Source organism: Micropterus dolomieu, linkage group LG18, assembly GCF_021292245.1.
Source record: "Micropterus dolomieu isolate WLL.071019.BEF.003 ecotype Adirondacks linkage group LG18, ASM2129224v1, whole genome shotgun sequence".
NCBI classification, from domain to species: Eukaryota; Metazoa; Chordata; class Actinopteri; order Centrarchiformes; family Centrarchidae; genus Micropterus; species Micropterus dolomieu.
In genome coordinates, this window is record NC_060167.1 from 20205706 (window position 1) to 20226176 (window position 20471).

A 20471-nucleotide genomic window follows, 5' to 3' on the forward strand; every position below is an offset into this window, starting at 1 on the left:
CATGATTAATTGTCACCAGTTTATTAGATAATTAGGATGCAAATACATTGGTTCACATTATCCAACGAAGGTTAAAGTCAAGGGCAACTGGACTTGGTTAAAGATACTGGAAGACATTTCGTCCCTTCTTCAGTATCTTCAACCAAGTCCAGTTGCCCTTGACTTTAACCTTCGTTGGATAACTATGACCTGGATGATTGAGAATCTTCATAGACAATGGTTCACATTTTACTTTTGCACAAATCCATTTCACAGGTTCATTAAAGTGCCAAAATTTCCAAACAGCTTCACAGAATATAAATTAAACTATATATCATGTGATAGATTACCAGAAAGACTAAAACTGTGTTTTTAATACCACTATAAATAAACTAGTCAAGCAGCATGGTTTTTCAACAAAGACCTGTATCCAGTTAAGACAGAGATAATCCATCCCACCTTCAGTTTACAACAGTGGCTCTGCTTGCACAAAATTAGCAAGGTCTAAGCCTTTAGGTAGTTCACATTCAATGTATCCCTGCTTCATAACCAACACTTAATCAAAACAATGTCATTGTCTGAGCTCTTTCTTTCCCTTTTATATTGCTGATCAACAATACTATTCAAAGAGGCAGAATGTCAACCAGGAGTAGTAATCCTCGCCATGGCCTGCTTCATCATGTCTCTAGCAAGAGCGTGGCGCTTCACAATCTGCCGTACATGCTCTTCTTCCTCGCGCTGCAGGATTCGCAAAAAGTTGCACAACTCAGGAAAACTGAATGCATCCCACTGTGGAGGGGAGACATTTCCCATTAAAATTAGTTATATATACAGTTCACATAGTGGCTTTTCAGTATAGGTTGACAGGTTTATCATATGTATTAATTATCTGCGTCGTATGGAAACTTACATTTACTTCCCCTGTCTCATTCTCTTTCAAAACCAGACTCAAGGCTTTTTCACTGGGGCCAGCACACAATCGCAGGTAGAGGGGACACTGATCATCAGACAGTTTACGCATGTACACTAAAGGAAATAAAATTTAGCACTTTAGAATTCAATACTCAGTTCTGTTTTGCTGTCACTGCGCATTTTTGAGGAGTCTACCTTGATTTTGTCTCTCAGTGCGTTCAAACAGGGCAAACTTGGCTGGGTTGTCCACCACAGTGAACTTGTTGAGCAATGCCTCAATGACTTCTCGTACACGTGTTTGGGAACTTATATGCAGGTGCTTGGCAGTGTCTTTGGGGAGGTAGAAAGATGTCCGCCGTTTCATTCGTCCGCCCTGCTGTTCTTCCTCCTGTGTGGAGCACAGGCTCTGAGGGGGAGGAAGGGAGATAGGACGGACCAACTGAAAGTGGACCTTGATGAAACCAGTGTAGGACCCGTCTTTATTCTGAAAGGTAGACAGATTTGTATTGTGAGAACTGTAGTAAAATGGTCTCATACAATGTCAACACCTTCTGCAAACTATTATATACGAATAGTAAAATACAGTTCAAGTATGCATTTTTGCATGAATGTATGTTCAGACAAAAAAAGGTTTAGTAGTCACTCACAACCACCATGTAGAGATTGCTGTTGATCTGTGCATTATACTCCTTAATCTTGTGTTGAATCTCACTAAGAGTCAACTCCTGTTTACCCCACTCGACCTGTTCATCCTGAAAAAGAGAAGAGCCAGTACAGTACAGCAAATAGGCCGCATAGTGTCAGCAGTAAACTTGTCCTCGCAAATGAACTTGGAAGGTGAAGAGAAAGTGACAGAGAGAAGACAAATGGGAATAAAAGTAAAATTGATTCAAGCTCTTTGTTTGTAGTTATAAAATAAAGACATGATTTAATATAATTAAATAAACCAAAAGTGAAAGAGCAGCTTCGTGCCTATAGGACTGATGAATTATGCCATAGCCTCACCGCTGATCTTCTGACCTCGTGAAAGAAAGACGTATATGCAGTAAAGTACAGTTCCAGCTCTGAACTACAGTCCCCCTGACTGCAGAATGCGTCACTTGCTGTGCTCCCCCAGGTCATCTCCAAGATTCAGGCGAGTGGGAATTTTATCAAACCTTTTTAGGTTTTTGTCATCGCCAAAATCTGGAATTGAACAATTTCTCAGCGTTCCTCTGTCTCTCTCTTCTGTCTGGAGATTGATTGTCTTTGATTCTACTAACAGCTCTTTTGAACTCAGCATTTCCATTTGCTCCTCCCTGACAATAAAACCTCACAAAGATGTCTAAAGGGCCAACCCACTCCCAGGGCAATCTGCTTAAATTATCCTGAGAGCAAAACCTTCGCCCAGTGTGGATGTGTGTGTACAACAGCGATTCCTATCATATTTAACTGCCCATTTCACTACTCCACCAGCTTTATTTTTGAGAAATTCACTATTCTGCCACACCTTCACACTGTGTTTAAACATAGTCTAATGGGGCAATCATTTAAATAAATAAAAATCATGATAAATCAATTTTTTGTGTCAGAAGCCTATATGTTCTGCTTTTATTGACTATTTTTTGTGGATGCGACCATGCGTCTTTCATCTTCTCTATCTTTTCAAAAATAAAAACATTGATACCTGATTAAAAGCTTTTGACTTTGCTTTGTGACTTTTTGCTTTCTGTAAGACATATCTGAGTCTGTCCTGTCACACACACGTTATAAGGTGCGGCTGAACAATGAATTTCTCAAAAATAAAGCCATTGGTCAAGTTGTGATACGGACAATTATAAATGGTATAAAATTATCCTTTTCTGTCTAAAAGGAGATGGGCCTCGGTAGGGACAGATTTTTTTCCGTTTCTGAAATAAAGGCAGCTGTTATTGTCAAGCTGCTACGTTATCCCCTCCCATCAGCTCGCTCCCAAATTACTTTCTGTATAGATGCCTTGACAATGGGGAGGTCATAAAAGCAGTATTTTTGAGGGCATATGGCACACTTAAACTCAGTGGACAGCAGTGGACAATCTGGTAGCCTCCATCTGCTTTCACCTACACAATCTGAACAGAGGCAGTTGTGAGCGCATTCATTTCCCTAAAATAATGCTTATCGCATGGTTGTACAGTTAAATCATTGAAGCCCAATTAATTATTTTTTAATTATAAATAATCTGTACAGTATTCAGTTTTGAAAATAATAAAACAATCCAATGACTGATGTATAGTGATTGTGCATTTGTTCCTCACCACATTTGTGTCTCTCTCGATGGAGTCGACAGAGAAGTCCGGTTCTGTTAAGAAACTTCCATCTGTGCTGCAGTCCAGCTGGATCAATGGTCGGCAGCGGTAGTGACAAGTATAACTGCAGTCTGAGAGAGAGAAAGAGATTATTGGTTCACCATTAGAGGGTGCAAATTCGGCATTCTCAGTTATACTTTGGCGAGCGGTCAAAGCTCATTGTGTAGAGCGCTCTAGTGTGGATTTTGTTCAGTAATCTGTCCCTGTGCTGAAAAACATCACCCAAAACACTAACCTAGATGCATTATCTATGTTATGTAAGCAACAGGCCAACATTCGTGTATGTAGCCTACAACATTTCTCATGTTTGATATTTAATTAGATGTATATTATAGCCTGCTATTGTTACAGCAGTTCATTTCTTAGTTGAACTGGGACAGAAATGCCTCAGGCCAAATCATATAGGCAAACAAATGCATTCCCAGGCACCGTCTGTGTGACATGAAGCTTGCCAGAGCTTCCTACAGATTAGGACAAACTCCGTGATAAAGCTTCTCATGAATGGAAAAATAACACGAGCATCCTGTAGATGCTCTGGGACAGCTCTGGGAGCTTTCGATGGACATTATTTTATTAAGGGGTTACAGAGCTAAAATGGGTTTTAATTTGAGGGCATTATAAGTAATTTCTAATAAGGTTAATGGTTTTATATTCATACAAGTGTTCTTTACCAACCTTGAGTCAGCAACCACATTGTTTCTCAAATGTCTGTTATTAAGCCCATATGCACACGATGATTCAAAATACTGGATGTCACCGTGTCTCATGATATTAAGGTTTAGTGGGTGTTCTCTGCTTTTTAGTTGAATGGTTGCAGAAAAGTATGCTTATCATGTGCCAAACTTGAAGGATAAGGATGATGTTATTGCCAAAATAAAAAATGTGTTAGTCCATTTCTCAAAATTTTCAGACTTCCCCAACCTGTCTGTGGCTCTCAGTGCCATTTGTCCATTTGTTCATACTGAAGATTTAAAAATTTTAAAACAAGCCTCTGATATATTTGTTTAAATTGAAATATGGTTAAATGATTTAGTTAACAGTAGAGCCCTGTAGTTTTTAGCAAATCTTACTCAAACAGCAGTTATTAGTGTGTTTGTTGGGAAATATTTTAAGCTGTGGATAAATACACATTTGGTGCATTAGTGTGTATTTACTGCAGCAGGAGGGAGGATGTGGAGCTGGCTAAAAATTAAGTGCAGTGCTCGTGTTCATGGTACTGAAGAAACATGGCACCCAGTACCAGTTTGGCTCATTACTGTGGTTTTAATTGTCTTTGGCCACACAGGCAATCCTTTTAATTTCATTGTTGGTCTTCTCATGGGATTTGTTGGCAATAAGAAAACTACAGACTACCCTACTCATCCTTTAAACAATTTGATACAAATTCACATGCATAAGGTACTTACTGGTGCAGCGTAAACCTTGCTTAAAAAGACCCCAGATGAATTCTCCACACAGGTCACACCAGGTGAGATGGGTCTGACTGTAGGCCTGGAAGTCATGACCCATTCCAGCTTCTCCGATCTGACACCGGGGTGGCTCGATACTGACACTGTCTCCAACCAGACGGACGACATGGAAGTGGCCTGGCTGACCTGCGTTTACAGGTGGAGGGGCTGTGCGGGCCGCAGGAGCAGCCAGCTCAATGGGGTCATTTACACTGAGGTCCTTCAGCTCAATCAGCTCACATTTAGACATCCTGTCCTTGATTTGGATCCTGACATGTCAAGTAAATGGGTGTACATCCAGCCCTGAGAGGAGACAGCATTAGTGTGTGCACCTTCGCATCCTTAATGAGGATGGTGTGAATGTCCACCAGGTCAGTTTTTTAAAATATTGTCCACTTTCACTGGTGTGTTGTGCAGAGCTGCAAGACAGATTGAAATCATGCACACGTTTGTGTGTGCAATACTATTAATAAATGTAGGGGTAAGTTTAACCTAAAGCAAGCAATAGAAATGTATAAAACCCATGTCTATGCTGTATTATAGTATGGGCTTTTACAAATGGCTAAAGATTAACCTAATGTTATCTGATGCCAGGATTCATATGATTATAATAAAATGTGGGTCAAAATGACTAGTATAATCCTGTGCAGTCCTGGGACAACTTACACTGTTTTTCTGTGCATGACACTGAAACAAAACTGTACATTTTAGACAAAACACTTTCACCAAAAAGTAAGCCAATACCATTTAATTAATTAAATTTAGAAAGCACATTACTAAATTAAATCTTTAATATCAGAAATAGCTGGCAACACAACAGCCTACAGCTTTGATTTTAAGTTTTTAAACATTTATAATGCCATGTATAACAGCTACAGGTGCAGAGTGCAAAGAACAGAGGAGGAATGTAACTTAAGTACATTTATTCATCTACTGAGTACTTTACTTAAGTTACTTTACTTTGACAAGGCACTTTACTCGAGTATTTCCATTTTAGCTACTCTATACTTCTTCTCCTCCTCTATGTTTCAAGGAGAAATCTTGTTTTTTTATTTATTTATTTCCTCCACTGTCTATCATGCAGCTATTGTAATTTTTCAGATTATGATGCATGGAAAACATATGATCATCTTATTCAATATGAAGTAGATTAAATTACATAGCAGAGGTACAATGAGGTTCATCAGAACCCCCAACAACATTAATACCTACTGTACATGTTGATGCATCATTGATATTACTCACCTGGTAAAACATAAAATATACATTCTGCTGCATAACTAGTAGGCTACTTTTAGTTTTGAGATTCTATGTAGCCTAAATTTTGCGCTGACAATTATGTACCATTCCCAGAGTAAGATTTTGAATTCCGGACTTTTACTTAGCCTATTTAAGTAAAGAATCTGAATGCTACGGTGACAAGGGTTGATTTACAAACACTTCATGGCAACAAAACTAATTTCCTGAACTAAATACAATCCTCTGGAGTGTCATTAGGAAGAATAGCCTACCTGTAAAATGTTCACAGGTGCATCGGAAACTGCGTTTTATTATTTTCCCTGTGGAGCATTGTGACTTGAATATGAACAACCCGGGGCTCTATCTGCCAAGTGGGTCACCACACGGCACAATTATTCTCACAGGGCAACAAGAGCACATTGTAACCGGGCTCATCCATGCATATTTTGCTGCTTTCGCCATACATCATTTTAGCATGAAACAAGCCTAAGCATAAATTACTTCATCTGCAAAAGTTTAATTATTCTTTATCTGTTTCAAAATGCAGAGCAGTGTGTAACGGGACAGCCCGGTTTAATCCTGTCTGAAACGGGACGACAAACTCAGTTGACAGTGACACCCGAACAAATCTTCGGAGTTAACCGAGAGACAACCCGTTAAAAGAGGAACTTACCTCGTTTAATCCATCGTCGGCCCTTATCGTAGAGGAGTTTTGGAAAGTGAACGCAGTTTGTCGTTTGTTTCAGCACCGAACCGTCCCTCGCCCGACGCACGCACCTCAATTTGCGCATGCACATTGTGAGTGTGGGATTACCGTCTAATCCCGTGTGTGTATTAAACCATCCTGAGTGAGGCACCACAGGAGGAATGCCCTCTGTTCTCACTGTAGAAATACACTACAATGTGTAGTCCTTAGTACAGTGATGGAGGGGTAAACAGATATGATCACACACTGTGATAAACGTTAGATTTAGTCTACATTTATTCATTTGGCAGATGCTTTTATCCAAAGCGACTTACAATTGAGGAACAACATACAAGCATCAACAGAGCATCAAATACAGATCTACAACAGACAATACATACTAGTAAGAGCAGCAATAAATACTAGTAAGAGCTCATAGTACATATCACATCAGTGGGTCAATAACTAGTGAAGGAAGTAAGAGTTAACAAAAACAAGATAATTGTAAAGGGATAGAAGAAGAAGAGCACAGGAAGTGCATGTTAGAGGTTAGGAGTTAACATTAACATGCTGGGTTAAAGGTTAACAATCATGTCCCAGTGAATATAATTAATAAACCCTTAATAAAAACAATGTATGGGTTGCCATGTTGTGAAAAATCCCATCCTCCTCCTTGATGGATTATTGTAATAAAAAAAATTAAAGACTCTAAATGGCAGGCCTAATAAATCCTTTATGAATGACCCTATATTATAGCTAGCCTACATTTGAACATGTTTTATGTAGTTTTATTTTTAAGTCTGAAGAACGATTTAGCTGGCTGTAGGCCTAAGTCTAATTTCCTTAACTTTAACAGTAAAGTTAAAACTGTGAATTGAATGTTTGGTCAAATATCAGAGGTCTAGCTTCAATAGGATAGGATGTCCAATATTAATAAAATCTTAACTTAAAAACTTAATGATTTTATAGGCTAAAGTAAAAATCACATTGTCAGTTTCACCAATTTCAGAAATGTATCAAAAAGGGATTTAAAGTAGTCAGTAAAGTATCTTATATGTCCTAATGAATGATAGAATTGGTCAATCTGCAACAGAAGGAGTCAGTTTAAATGTTTAATTAAAGGCCATTTGGAAACTCCTCAATGAGGAAAAAGCCCCCAGGCTCAAATATCGGGGAAGATGAAGGGCTCTTCTTACTCCATGTTATCTCTCTCAAGTCACACATACATGATGGAAGATGATGAGAATTCATAGTGAGTCTGATTTACTTCACTTTGTAGACAGAAGAGAAGAAGATCTCACAGTGACATGGACGGACCGTCTAGGTTTGGAGATAGAGCTGCAAGTTAATCTAGAGAAAAGTTGTGGGACATTGTTTTGCACGTCTACTACTTATATAGGTAGGATGTTAGTAATACTTTATTTTTAATATTTTGGGTTTTAGCTGCAAAAGTGCCAAAGCTGTATTGAAAACAAAGACATGTTTATAATTCAAGTCCTGCAATAAAAATCTTGCCAAAGCACATCAATAAAAGTAGGAAGTATTATCAGTGAGAGGAAAGGGGACACAATGGTTTGGGTTGGACAACTAAAGAAAATGATTCCGGTGTAAGATGCAGGCAGGAAGTGCGTACATGGAACGCCATAACCAGGTAGCTGTCATAGTGAACAGGAACATCTGGGCTGGAAGTTCCAAGGTCAAAATGGAAGACACCTCCTAAGGTAGTTGAGAATGACCGAGCTAAGATCCTGTGGGTATTCAAAATCCAGACTGACAAACTGGTGATGGCTAACCAACCAGACATTGTGTTGATCGACAAACAGCAGAAGAAGGCTGCAGTGATGTAGCAATCTCTAGTGACAGCAACATCAAGAAGAAGGAACACGAGAAGCTTGAAAAATACCAAGGACTGAAAGAGGAGCTAGAAAAGATGTGGAGATTAAATGCAACAGTGATGCCAGTGGTAATCGGAGCACTGTGGGCTGTGACCCCCAAACTGGGAGAGTGGCTACAGCAGATTCCAGGTACAACATCAGACGTCTCTGTCGAGTGCAGTCCTAGGAACAGCTAAGATACTGCGCAGAACCCTCAAACTCCCAGGCCTCTGGTAGAGGCTTGAGGATGACACATACCACCCCACAAGGAGGGTGAGGGGAATTTTTAATTATATATACAAACACCAGTGACATAAATACTAGCACTTGGTAAAAACAACCCATTGTCTTGGTTGATTTTCTATCCGTGGATAGTGAGTAAATTTAACCCAGTATTGTGTTGGTACCAGTTTGCAGATATTTTAAAGATGTCTGATTTGGATTAGTGCCACCATCAGTAGGCCTATGGGTCGCAATAGGAACCCTTCCAAGGCTCCTCTCAGAAAAAATAAACAAAGACTCTCAATAAACAGTGGCAGTACCGCACGTGTTAGATGGACAGGAATAGAGAAAGAGAGAGATAGCGAAGCCCTGAATGGCCATGTTGTTGTTTTCTCTTGCTGTGCCTGCTGCCTGTAGGCCTATGCCCAGTGTGTGGAGGCCCTGCAGAGTCACAAGCTTATTACAGACTAATTGGAGCACAATAACCAGTGAACAGATGACCAGTGAGTCTGCACTGCATTGTTGGATGTGGAATGGGTGGTATTAGCCTGAGACATCACATCCTTAACCAGCCGGCGCAACAAACAACATGCATCCTAACTGATTTTACTCCCACTGCAACTTTTATCTGTCTGAATGAAAATGGTTTGTCATTTTTACAGTTATCCATTTGAATAAAACCCAACTTATGTGTAAAAACTTAAATACAAATTTGTGCCAAGATCTCCCGTCTGAATTCAACCAGAAAAGCATGTGCTTTCTTAAATGTATGTGAAGGGTCTTTCTAGGAGGCGTCCACGTCATCCGCGATTCAGAATCAGCAGACAGGATTTCCGGGCAGCCTGGTTTCAAAATAAAAGCGCAATCAAGTTTAATATTTGGGAACAGGATTAAACTTTTCTCCATCCATGACACTGATCTGAAAAATATATTAAACACACCTATGTGTGTAGACCATGAGAGTGTAGGGCCTTCAAAGTGTAATGCACACACAGATTAACCTATAGGGCTAGGAGGCAAAAATAGGCCCTAGTTACCCCCTACTGATGGTAACTTGGGCAAAGACAAAATGTAGGAATTTAGGAATGTGACACGTATCATCAGGTTTGTCGCACAAAAATCTGTACCCTGTACATAAGTATTCTCAATGGGCCCCTGCCTGGATCCATGGCTATTTGTTCTAGTATCTCTGTGGGCCCTCCTCTTGCGAGATATACTCCCCCACGCTCCCACCCTACCCCCTGTGTATCATGTCACTTGATAAACGCTTTATTCTGAAACAACTAACCGGAAGCACTATTTCTCTGCCCGGCGGAGCAACACAACAAGGTAGCGCACGCTGGATACAGTCTATGATTTAGATACTTGGGAATAGATTCAGTCGTAAAGTTACCTTGATGTGATAGTTGTTTGGTAAGTAGACGTCTGTTAAAGTCCCGTCTTCTGGCTTCAAATCATCTAACTTGCAGGAGGAGGTAACGGTTACGTTTCATCCACCATCAGATCCGGTTCTTTTTGACTGAAACGGAACACTTTAGGTGACAACATTGCGTGGGTCGGTGCAGGTGAGGTGAGCTCCCTGGGTCCACATGAGCTGTCTTAAACATGGTTCACAACAGAGAGCCTGAACCTGAGCCTCGGGTCTACGGTTATACCAGAACAGCTTCCGCAGTGCTGACCCACTTCATCTGCTTTGTCTTCACTGTGTTCATTGCCGTTCTGTCTCGACCGGGTACAAGTGAGTCCTTCAGGTCACTGTCCGTGTTGGCATAACATTTGTTCATTAGAGTTCATCAATTGTTCTATTTTATTTCAGGTTGGTTTTCCTGGCACCCTTTCTTTATGACACTAGCGGTAAGTTTCAAAATATATCTTTTTAAGCAGTAAACACATAGTTCAATCAAACCCTTCCAATATTCATTTTAGAGTTAAAACAGTCAGTTAATCCAGTGGTTTCCAGCTTCTCAAACATACAATTTGAATATGTATCCATGTAAGGTTAAAATGAAGGCGACCCCACAGAGATTAAATAGCTGAGTTTCCCTACCAGTCAATCAGACAAGGGCGTCATTTTGTGTTGAAATGTGGGGGGGACAGATTTAGGGGTTTGACAAAACCTTTTTTATATACAGACAAAACACACTTAAGCCATGAGACGTGATGATGCACAATTCTGGGGTCACGAGAACAAGACAAGAAGATATTTTACAACTTTTTAGAAGAAATATCCTTCTCCAGAAGATTGTGAGCATTAAACACTTAATTTCCTGCATTCTGGAGACATTTTCTGCACCAATTTATGGTGGAAATGTCTTTATTTATATAGGGGGAAACACAAAATTCAGGTTGCAGGTGACAATTTAAAATATATACTGGAATATAATGCAGTAATCAGTAGCTTTTAGTTGTTTTTTTTTCAGCTTGGGTAACTCTTCTATATTTCTATATTATCTTATCTATATTTACATTGCAATGCAATTTTTCAGAACATTTTTTACAAAATGTAAACATGTCCCCAGCATCCCCAGTCTAAGTGACACCCATGCACTCAAAACTAAAGAACTCTCTTGGATGAGGGACGAAACGTCATTGAGTATCTTCAACCAAGTCCAGTTGCCCTTAATTTTAACCTTCCTTGGATAACTATGACCTGGATGACTGAGAACCTTCACTGATAATTTGAATATGTCTACTTGGGCTTTGGGGATATTGTGATGGACATTGTATGGTATTTTGTAAACCAAAATATTCATCGATTAATCAAAATTATTCAGATTAATCAGTGAAGACAATAATTGTGAGTTGCAGCCCCACTTGATTTTCTTTCCTTTTCCACTAGTTCTCCTTCTTCATGACAGAAGCCATACTCCTTTTCTCCCCCCATGGCTCCCCCATCAAAAGGTTTCCTCACAAGACAAAAGCTCGTGTTCACTGGATCCTGCAGTGCCTCTGCGTGTCTTGTGCAGTCCTGGGTCTGGCGGCCATCTCGTACAACAAACACCTAAATGGTAAACCTCACTTCACCTCGTGGCACGGTCTGCTGGGCTTGCTCACGGTGTGTGTGGTGGGGTTTCAGTCTTTGGCGGCTGTACCTCTCATCTACCCCTCTCTGGCCAAAGGCTGGTCCCTGGCCAAACTCAAACGCTACCACGCAACCTCTGGACTCATCACATGCCTGCTCGGCAGTGGCAGCGTGCTCCTTGGCCTCAGCTCTGCCTGGTTCACTGCATCTGTCAGGGAATACACCTGGTACCTGTCAGCACTCTGCCCTGCTCTCACAGCCCTTGTCATTATGAACCAAGTCACCAGTGGGTACATGGCTAAGAAACGGTTGCAGTCTTGACAGGAGACGGGCTTTCAACACTGTAACAGAACACTCACTGAATACTTATGTCAGTCTTGCCTACAAGTTTTCATGTTTTAACCGCATGCATCAATTTGATTTACATGAAAGTGAAAAAGGAACAGATTTCTGCAGCTGTGTTGAAGACTTTGGACCTCGAATTTTCATTTGACAATCACACACAATATTTTATATGTAGGAGTGCTAGCTTTAGTTTATGACCAAATAACTTTCAAATGAATGACATTCCCATCAGCCTCAGCTCTACTTGTGTTTAGTGCTAATTGACATGCTTAACTAAAATGGCAAACATTATACCTGCTCAACATCAGCATGTTACTCTGCTGGTGTTAGGATTTAGCAAAGCATTGCAGTGCAAGTGCATCCTCAAAGAGCTGGTAGCATGGTGATAGGCTCTGAAGTCGTGTTTTAAGACTAAGCTGCTTAAATGTGATTGATTTTAAAGAGGCTCACTCAAAAACACAAATGAGAAAATAGGATTTAAACATTCTCTAGACCACAAACCGCGTGAAGAGCAGAGGGTTTTGACGCAGCATTGAGTATTATATTGGGAGATAAGAGTTTAATGATAAAATTAAACATGAAAACATTTGGACATTTTAAATTTTTGTATTTCAGGTTGCTTATATCCTGCCTTTTGACCATTTGTCACCTTTGATTACTTATTTAGCCACATGTTTGAATAAATAAGATAATAAATCACAGAAGATCTGGTGTAAATTAAAAGCATTTGTAAATTATTCACACTGCAATGGAGGAGTGTTTTATTGTTAAAATAACATTGATAACACAGTCATATTCTGCTTCGATCTTGGCTGCATGTACGAAATTCTTACTGGATCAGCCGTCAATGGGTCAAAGTGAACAAAAGGTTAAAAAACGTAATTACAAAAAAAAAAAAAAAACACAATATATCTTCCATCATAAATAAATACATTTCAGACACTTACACTGAAATAAGGGAAACTGCCAGGTGAGTGGATGCCAGTAAGAAGTTATAAAAAAGCATTTTAAAAAAAATTTAATATTCCCATGAAACATAAAAATGCAAATAACTGACGAGAAATGGATGACAGGTTTTGTTTTATAAACGGATGATTCCCAAGATTAAAATGCAGTGTTTCCAATGGCTTGAGAAGACTGAGAATAAAGACATGGCGTCAGTATGATGTACCTTGCACAGTTCGCAAGCAGATATGATCCTTTTTCCAAGTGCCAGCTCCAATCTGAAACCACCACAAGTCCCCAAGAAATGAGAAAAAACTTGAGTTGTCCTTGATGATAGAAATGAAGCATCCAGAACAACAGGGAAGGAGCCAGTAGCAAAAATAACCAAAAGTGAACAGTACTCAGACTGTGGGAGCAAAAGGTCCCTACAACATAACATCTCCAAAAAGAAAAAGGGGGAGGGGGGAGGAACGTCATAGGAAGTGACCTGCTGTTTCAGGTTATCCAGTGTTTTCTAAAGGCTAAAAACCACGGCGTCCGGCCTATTTTACCAACGGAGGAAAGGGAATTTCCTAAATCTACATACCTTGAGGTGTCATCACAACACAGAAAGACAAGGCTACAGAGAACAGCAAAGACCTAAACTCCCTAAAGCGCCGCAGACCTACACTGACTGACACTACTCACAGAAGCTACTTACACTGCACTGCTTTTAAAGAGACACCTCTGTGAAAAGCTACCACCTAACGGCACTGTCAGTTCGGTAAGGCCACCACACCACCTGACCTGGCTCTGTCACAGTCACAGGTGGTTGTAATGAAATGTGATCTGGCTTGATGGTTGGGGGCTACATTGACTTCAGGTTTTTATACACCAAGGCTGCATGAATGCAATGTTTTCTACAGTTTAGGTAATATTTGTTCTCAGCAAGGATCTGTAAATAATCCAAAAGAAACTACATGTTGGGTGTAGGCTGACTGAGGGATGACGTATCAACAGATGGTGGGGACGCTATAGTTAAAACTGCAAAAGAAGACAGGTGACCAGCTTTAACGAACGTGCTAGCAACATTAAACCTTGGTTTGCGCTCCTTTTTGGCATTCACGCTTGGTGCTTTTAGTCACTGTGCTCAATCTGCCCCACACAGTTTTTTTCTTTAGTTCGACACCGACTGTCTAAATGCTCAGTAGTTCTTCCAACAGATTTGTAAAAAGGACGTACTATGATAAATGCTAAGACTCAAGACTCCTTTGTGTTATTTAAGGCTAAAAATGAAAGAACACAGTCCGAATCCTTGTCCCAGCCCCTGTGTTATCAAAGGCTAACATGAAAGTACATTCATTTTTGTTTTAAAGGAAAGGGGGGAAAAAAACAGTCAATTATAAAGTTAAACGTAAATTTGTTTCCCAAGCATAAATGCTAGGGTGTATTCATTGTCATGATAGTCACTGTGTTAATGAACCGTCTCCCTACAACCAAAATCTACACACTGCACAGTATTGACTTGTAATATAAACAATGATAATGACTGCTATTTACAAAGTATCAACATGTTCAGTTATAGTATCACACATAATATCCTTTCAACAGGGGATGCTACAATGTCTATCAAATTGCTAAAGATTAAAATATGCTCCGAAAGCCTAAAATTTGTTGATAAAGGTAAGACTTGAAGGATTTTCTCTAAATATATTGTGAACTGGATTTTGAGGAAATATTAACGCCACATTCTGTAGCCGCTGTTATTGTGTAGTATGTAGCTTTCCAGTTTTGTTTACTAGAACAAGGAAACTGTGCTGAAGAAAAATGAGCAAGTTAGAGTTCAGCGGGTGAGTACGGCTGACACGTGTAACAGCAAGTCAAATTTTGCTTTGCCCTTGACTGTTTCACAGCAATAAGTCATGAGACAATCAAACAGGTTTTCATCACATTATTCCACCTGAATTCAGAGGAAATTAAAGTAACAGCCCAGCGAGGCCTTGCTTAAAAGTGTAGCAGGAGAGGCTGTGCTCAAAAAGCGCCACCCCGAAAGATTCAGCTGGTCCCCGTACGACAAAGGCCTGTTTCCACTGCTCTGATGCTCCAGCTGAACAAGTCTGGGATATTCAGCATTAGGATTTTTACTCTGACTTCGTTAAGTCATTAAGGTACAAGTTGATTCTCTCATTTGCAGGTGAGAGTCTGTGTGTGTGTGTGTGTGTGTGTGTGTGTGTGTGTGTGTGTGTGTGTGTGTGTGTGTGTGTGTGTGTGTGTGTGTGTGTGTGTGTGTGTGTGTGTGTGTGTGTGTGTGTGTGTGTGTGTGTGTGTGTTAGTCGTTTAATGAGACCATTAGGAATGGGAATGTACTTTTTTTGGCCCCCCTCTGACGTGACTTGAACTTCACAATCTTTTCTAACATTGTATGTGTCCAGGATAAACATAAATTTTTAGTTCCTGAAAAGTTTGTTTTTTTACTCATTGTAGAAATTCCCCTTTTCCCCCTCTTGACCGCCCTTGTACTCTGATGCGTTTACACATTCAGAATATAACAATGCATTTTACCATCAATCATCAATTTAGAGGTTAAGGCAGATAATATAACAGAATTTCTTTAGTTTGTTTAATCATTCCCATCCCTAATGTACTTTGTTAACCATGATTGATAAAATTGCGTGTGAAAATGCCTCTTCAGGAGTCTCTACTGTCCTGTCACCTCTATAACGTCGTCATCAGAACTGCTGCTGCCATTCTCCTTACTCTGATGTCTGTCCGGCTGGGTTAGAGCTGCACCCAGCAGGCTGGAAGTTGGGTTGTTGAAATGGGAGAGGAAACTGGATGTAGCAGAGCTGGAGTTAGGCGCAGAGAATCCTCCAGACCGGGAGAGGAGAGGGGAGGGGAACATTCTCGGCTCAGGGAGCAGCGACTGACTGTAGTTGAGAGGGAAGCCTGACGAAAGCAAGCCAGACATGTTGGGATTCATCAAGTACGGAGGCAGAGAACCTGACGCCAGGGAGGAAGAAGTTGCTGCCGAGGGTGTAGATGACATAGGAATGGTGGTGGACGCCGAGGAGAAAACAGTGGGCAAAGAGGACGAGGAGGGAACGGGAAGGTGTCCGTTCCCTGTGGCAGACTGTCTCAGTAGGTCCGAACTTGCAGAGGGGAACATTGTCTGTAGGTCAGCCAGTGCTTGTCCTGGTGTCTGACGGAATGACGATCCACCACTACCACCCATCAGAAGTGGATGACTCATGTGACTAAGGTTCCCCAGTAAGGAGGAGGAGTTCAGACCCACGGGAGGAAAGCTGAGGCCACTGGAGCCCATGGACAGTCCAGCAAAATGTGTTGCAGCAGATGTGCGTTTGCTTCCTATTTGTGTGTTGCCCTCGCTTTCAGTACTCCTGCGTTTGCTGCCACGCATCTCTAAAGCCGAGCTCAGCAGGTCATCACCGACCTGCCTGCCGAGATCACCAGTCTGATTGTTCTGCAAACTGCCTCCATCCCCTGCTGTTGCAGCCGACACGTCTGACGGTGACTGCAATTCATTCCCCACCCCAGTGGAGCCATCACCTGTGGATGTCGTGTAGCGGCTGATCTCTCTGAGAATCTCAGAGCTTAAGGGAGAGGAGGGCCGCTGCTGCCCATTGGGGGATTGCTGCTGTTGGTCCACAGGGGATGAACAGCCATTACTAACTGGATGGATCAGGGAACTCTGGGTGTCTGTGGAAGAGAGAGAAATGTCAGGAGGCATGCACATTGTCTCTGCCTCTGAATTATGTATCAGTCCCTCCAGGAGTTTGCAGGCCTTTTTTGCACTTGTTGTAGTCTAAAATGCCTGAAAAAAAATGAAAGTTGCAATGTTTTGGGGTGCTTATTTGTGATGAAATTGTTGGAATAAGTGAAAACTGCAAATGTGGATGTGATATTTTAAACTAGAATTATACTTGAATCATTAAAACAGTCCCTCCAGGATGTTGAGGGCCTTTTACAGTTTTGGTAAAGAAGATCTGGATCCTGTTTTTCCACGGTCCTTTGCCGTTATTTTTGTCAGCAAATGTGAGACAGTGGTATCAAGTGGAAGCAAGATGGCTGACGTATGACAATGTTTTATGGGAAACAACAATTTTAGGAAAAGTTACATGTAAGCCAAACATGTAATTTAATGTGCAAAAATATAAGAAACCGAGATAACCCTGATGACATCATATGCGTCATTTCTCAGGTTTTAAAACTCTCTTTCCAGAGCCACAGAAGACTTCGCACAACAGGTAATCTGAACGTCATGTGTTGTTTAGATAGTAGTTATGCGAAGCTATGTGGCAGAACCCAAGAAGAATCAACCTGAATGTGTACCTCTTGAAGCAGCTGACCCTCCGCCTGCTGGTCTGCTGATCTTCCCAGATCGAATGGCAAAAATTCTTCCATCATTCGTCCTAATGTAGGTACCTGTGGTGGAGAAAAAAATAAAGTGAAGGAGGCAGCAACTCAAAATCCTTTGTATGCAGAGAGCAATTGTTGTGTTGTTGCAAATACCTTTAGATCCTCTGATAACATGGATGCTCTCTCCTGCAGTAATGCGAGCTTGAACATCTGTTGAGCTGTTGGCTCCTGGGATTACAATATCTGTAGATCCGGACAAAATGGCTGATGTCAACAACATTACATTTTACAAGACACTTTCTTTTTCTGAAAGATGAAATGGTTTGTTCAAAATGTAACATTTTGTGGGTGATGTGGCACTTTCAATGATCTAAACACGTTACCAGTTGTGGTGACGATCCTCTGCACATACACTCCAGCTTTCTGCAGGAAGTTGACAGGCAGGCTGCCAGCAGAGCTGGAGCCAGCCATGCCCATGCCCACCTGGCGAGGCATCATGGGAACTGGGGTCGACTGGATTGGCCTGACGCTTGCCACAGGCTTATCGTCTGGTCTTGCCGTGGGACGCCTGAAAATATGAGGGCTGAACTCATGAGACGCTCGCACATTCTCTAATAATTGTGACTAATCTGATGGAGAAAACAAACAAATTCATGTAAAGCTACAACCTAAAACAAACCAGCAAAGTTAATGGTAGTTTTGTTTTAGTTTTTCCAGATTTTTAAAGGGGATTCTGTCCAGGTTGGACATAAATGCACAGACTTCTTTATACTGTTTAGTGAATTGTAATGCATTGCACCACAGAGTATCAGGAAAACACTGCTGGTTAGTTTGTGTTTGTAGCTGAAGAGCTGAGCTAGTCAGGAACAGTTTTAATGTGAAACAAACCATTAGCATCTGTTAGCCACTAAGCCATCAATTTAATGAGATGCCAAAAAGGAAAGCAAGCTAAACCACGCAGTCTGAAACCCACCAGCCGCGTTGGTTAAAGGCTGGTATGTTTGTGAGCGACTGATCGTTGGTTGGGTAATAAGGGGCGTACGATGGCCGAGAGTAGGGGACAGAGGCTCGTTTCTCATCCTCGTAGCTCTTCTTAGCTGCTCTCTTCTCTGCTTTGGTCAGTTTTGACTCCTTGCGGTCCACCAGCAGAGACTCGTGAGGGAAAGGTTGCTAATGAGACAAGTGGAAAGACAGAAATTTAATTACAGTTCGGATTTGCCATGCAAGAGGCAGGTTGATCTGACAAACTCATCACTAATATGGGATTCACAATTTGAATAAAAACAGTCATACTACTTTCCTTTTTCTCTCTCTCCTGCTCACTTATTTTAACAGACAGACTCGGGCCCTTTTCAGATCGGATTTTAGTTTTACTAGGTAAGTTGGGGATTTCTAACAGTTACTAGAATTTCTGTAAGGTTTTTATCACATCCAAATTGACCGTGTCAATATTGCTTTCAGGGTATGTGCTCTCACACAAGTCAATATTCTACTGTAAATCATTGTGAAAATAGAAATTACCCTATTTCACAATACTATGTTGAACTCTTCAATTAAGATCTCTGCCAAGTTCTTTTCTAGTGTTTTGTTGTTAGTGGTGAGTAGGTCTGCAGGAATCTGTGATGTGCAATATTGCTATTAAGGCTGAACGATTTTGAAAAAATATCTAATTGCAATTATTTTGTGAGATACTGCAATTGCAATATGATTTGCAATATTGAAGGAATAATATTTTTTACATAATTATTCTCATTTTCATTTAAAAACATACTTAAATGATTATGGTGCGATTCTTGCAATCTCTGATCTGTACCAAACAAAGATGTCTTCTTAAGTCTGTAGAATATGTTGTGTAGGCCAGGACATCTCTGCTGCACGACAACATTTAATTTAAAATGGTATTTTAACAAATATGGCACCTCCTGCAATTTGAAAATTGCAGTAGGCCATATTATTTCACTATGATTTCGTTTAATTCCTCAGCCCTAATTGCAATGATGATATGACTTGCGATAAATAAACAAATATTATATAGTGTGCATATTAGCTATAACAGGATTAGAATATTTAGAATTGAATATTTTAAAATGTAACTATTGTTTTGAGAGCAGCAACCGCAACGTCACTATATAAAGAACATAATATCTCACTGGAAACAAATCTACAATAATCAAATAAATAATTTTTGTGACATCAAAGTACCGAGTGAGGTTTAGAAAGAATGGAAAAACTCAGACGTGAGTCAGTATCACTCCTTCCTCCTATTCTCTGTCCTCCTCCCTCTGTTGCTGACGTGGTTCACTGCAGGTAGTGCTGGTAGAGAGAGGAGTGGCTGGTTTGTCTAAGCCAGCAGCTAAGTTTACAAGAATCTGCCAAATGGCATGTGGCAAACTAAGCTAAACAGTTAGACTACACTACAGACAGCTTTAATTTTAGCTTGTTTGTAACAATCTGGTATTGGAGCTGCTGCACTGTGCTTGTGTAAAACCAAAACACAGCGGCTGCAGCGTGATAATAAAGAAAAACGCCGAAATATGTTTAGTGTGGATGTTTATAACGTGATGATGATGAAAATTTGATTTATCGGTCAACACTGTTCTGAGGCATTCAACAGTGTTTGTACTCTGCAGGATCAAGGCCACTGGCCTACCTGGATGTAAAGTGAACATATACTAAGAACACACCAGAGCATCAAAACAGTCAAGAATGGTATTTACCAGAAGACCAGCTATATTTAACATTGAACCACCAAAACTGCCAGTCTTTCAGAGTCTAGGCTTATGAGTAACACCCATCATGCAACTGTACCTTGGTGATGAGGTGTGGGTAAAGATGACATGCTTGGTACATCACTGCTTCAAAGTCCTCCCGGGATGACAGGGAGATTTGGTCAGGTTCCTCTTCCACAAAATGCAGCAGCGACTCCACTTCCTTACGAGTGAAGTTCAGCACTGGGTTCAGGTCATCCACCACACGGTCTATAAAGCACACATGAACCCAACATTTAAGACTCGTTATAATTCAGATAGATTGACCACATTAGATCTGGTTAAATATGTATTAGTAGTGCTTGTATAAGGGCTTAGTAACAGTTCCATGACACAATATCAAGTCAAGAAC

The 20471-nt window shown here is 40.7% G+C and overlaps 3 protein-coding genes across 7 annotated transcripts in view; 1 reads left to right on the forward strand and 2 right to left on the reverse strand.

The window, feature by feature from the left end:
- Positions 1-618: 618 nt before the first annotated feature.
- rassf1 (Ras association domain family member 1) lies at positions 619-6648 on the reverse strand. Its single transcript, XM_046028821.1, has 7 exons — positions 6576-6648; positions 4622-4966; positions 3165-3286; positions 1539-1643; positions 1087-1375; positions 890-1005; positions 619-768 (listed from the first exon to the last, which is right to left on the reverse strand). The coding sequence occupies exons 2-7, from the start codon at positions 4911-4913 to the stop codon at positions 619-621; spliced, it is 1074 nt and encodes a 357-aa protein (XP_045884777.1). The 5' UTR covers positions 4914-4966; positions 6576-6648.
- A 3319-nt stretch (positions 6649-9967) lies between these two features.
- Positions 9968-12893, forward strand: LOC123956516 (transmembrane reductase CYB561D2). Of its 2 annotated transcripts, XM_046028768.1 has the most exons (4): positions 9968-10096; positions 10187-10421; positions 10500-10537; positions 11523-12893. In XM_046028768.1, the coding sequence occupies exons 2-4, from the start codon at positions 10289-10291 to the stop codon at positions 12024-12026; spliced, it is 675 nt and encodes a 224-aa protein (XP_045884724.1). In that variant the 5' UTR covers positions 9968-10096; positions 10187-10288; the 3' UTR covers positions 12027-12893. The 2 variants fall into 2 exon arrangements, with proteins under 2 accessions (XP_045884724.1, XP_045884725.1); XM_046028769.1 differs by lacking the exon at positions 10500-10537 and having other exon boundaries at positions 11542-12893.
- Positions 12795-20471, reverse strand: part of rad54l2 (RAD54 like 2) — a 97820-nt gene continuing 90143 nt past the window's right edge. For all 4 annotated transcript variants that reach the window (XM_046028756.1, XM_046028759.1, XM_046028757.1 and 1 more), the window contains 6 exons: positions 20160-20329; positions 18325-18521; positions 17735-17919; positions 17505-17594; positions 17325-17417; positions 12795-16691 (listed from right to left, as the gene is read on the reverse strand). In XM_046028756.1, coding sequence (XP_045884712.1) covers positions 15673-16691; positions 17325-17417; positions 17505-17594; positions 17735-17919; positions 18325-18521; positions 20160-20329 — 1754 coding nt within the window. In that variant the 3' untranslated portion in view covers positions 12795-15672. The remainder of the gene's footprint in view (positions 16692-17324; positions 17418-17504; positions 17595-17734; positions 17920-18324; positions 18522-20159; positions 20330-20471) is intronic.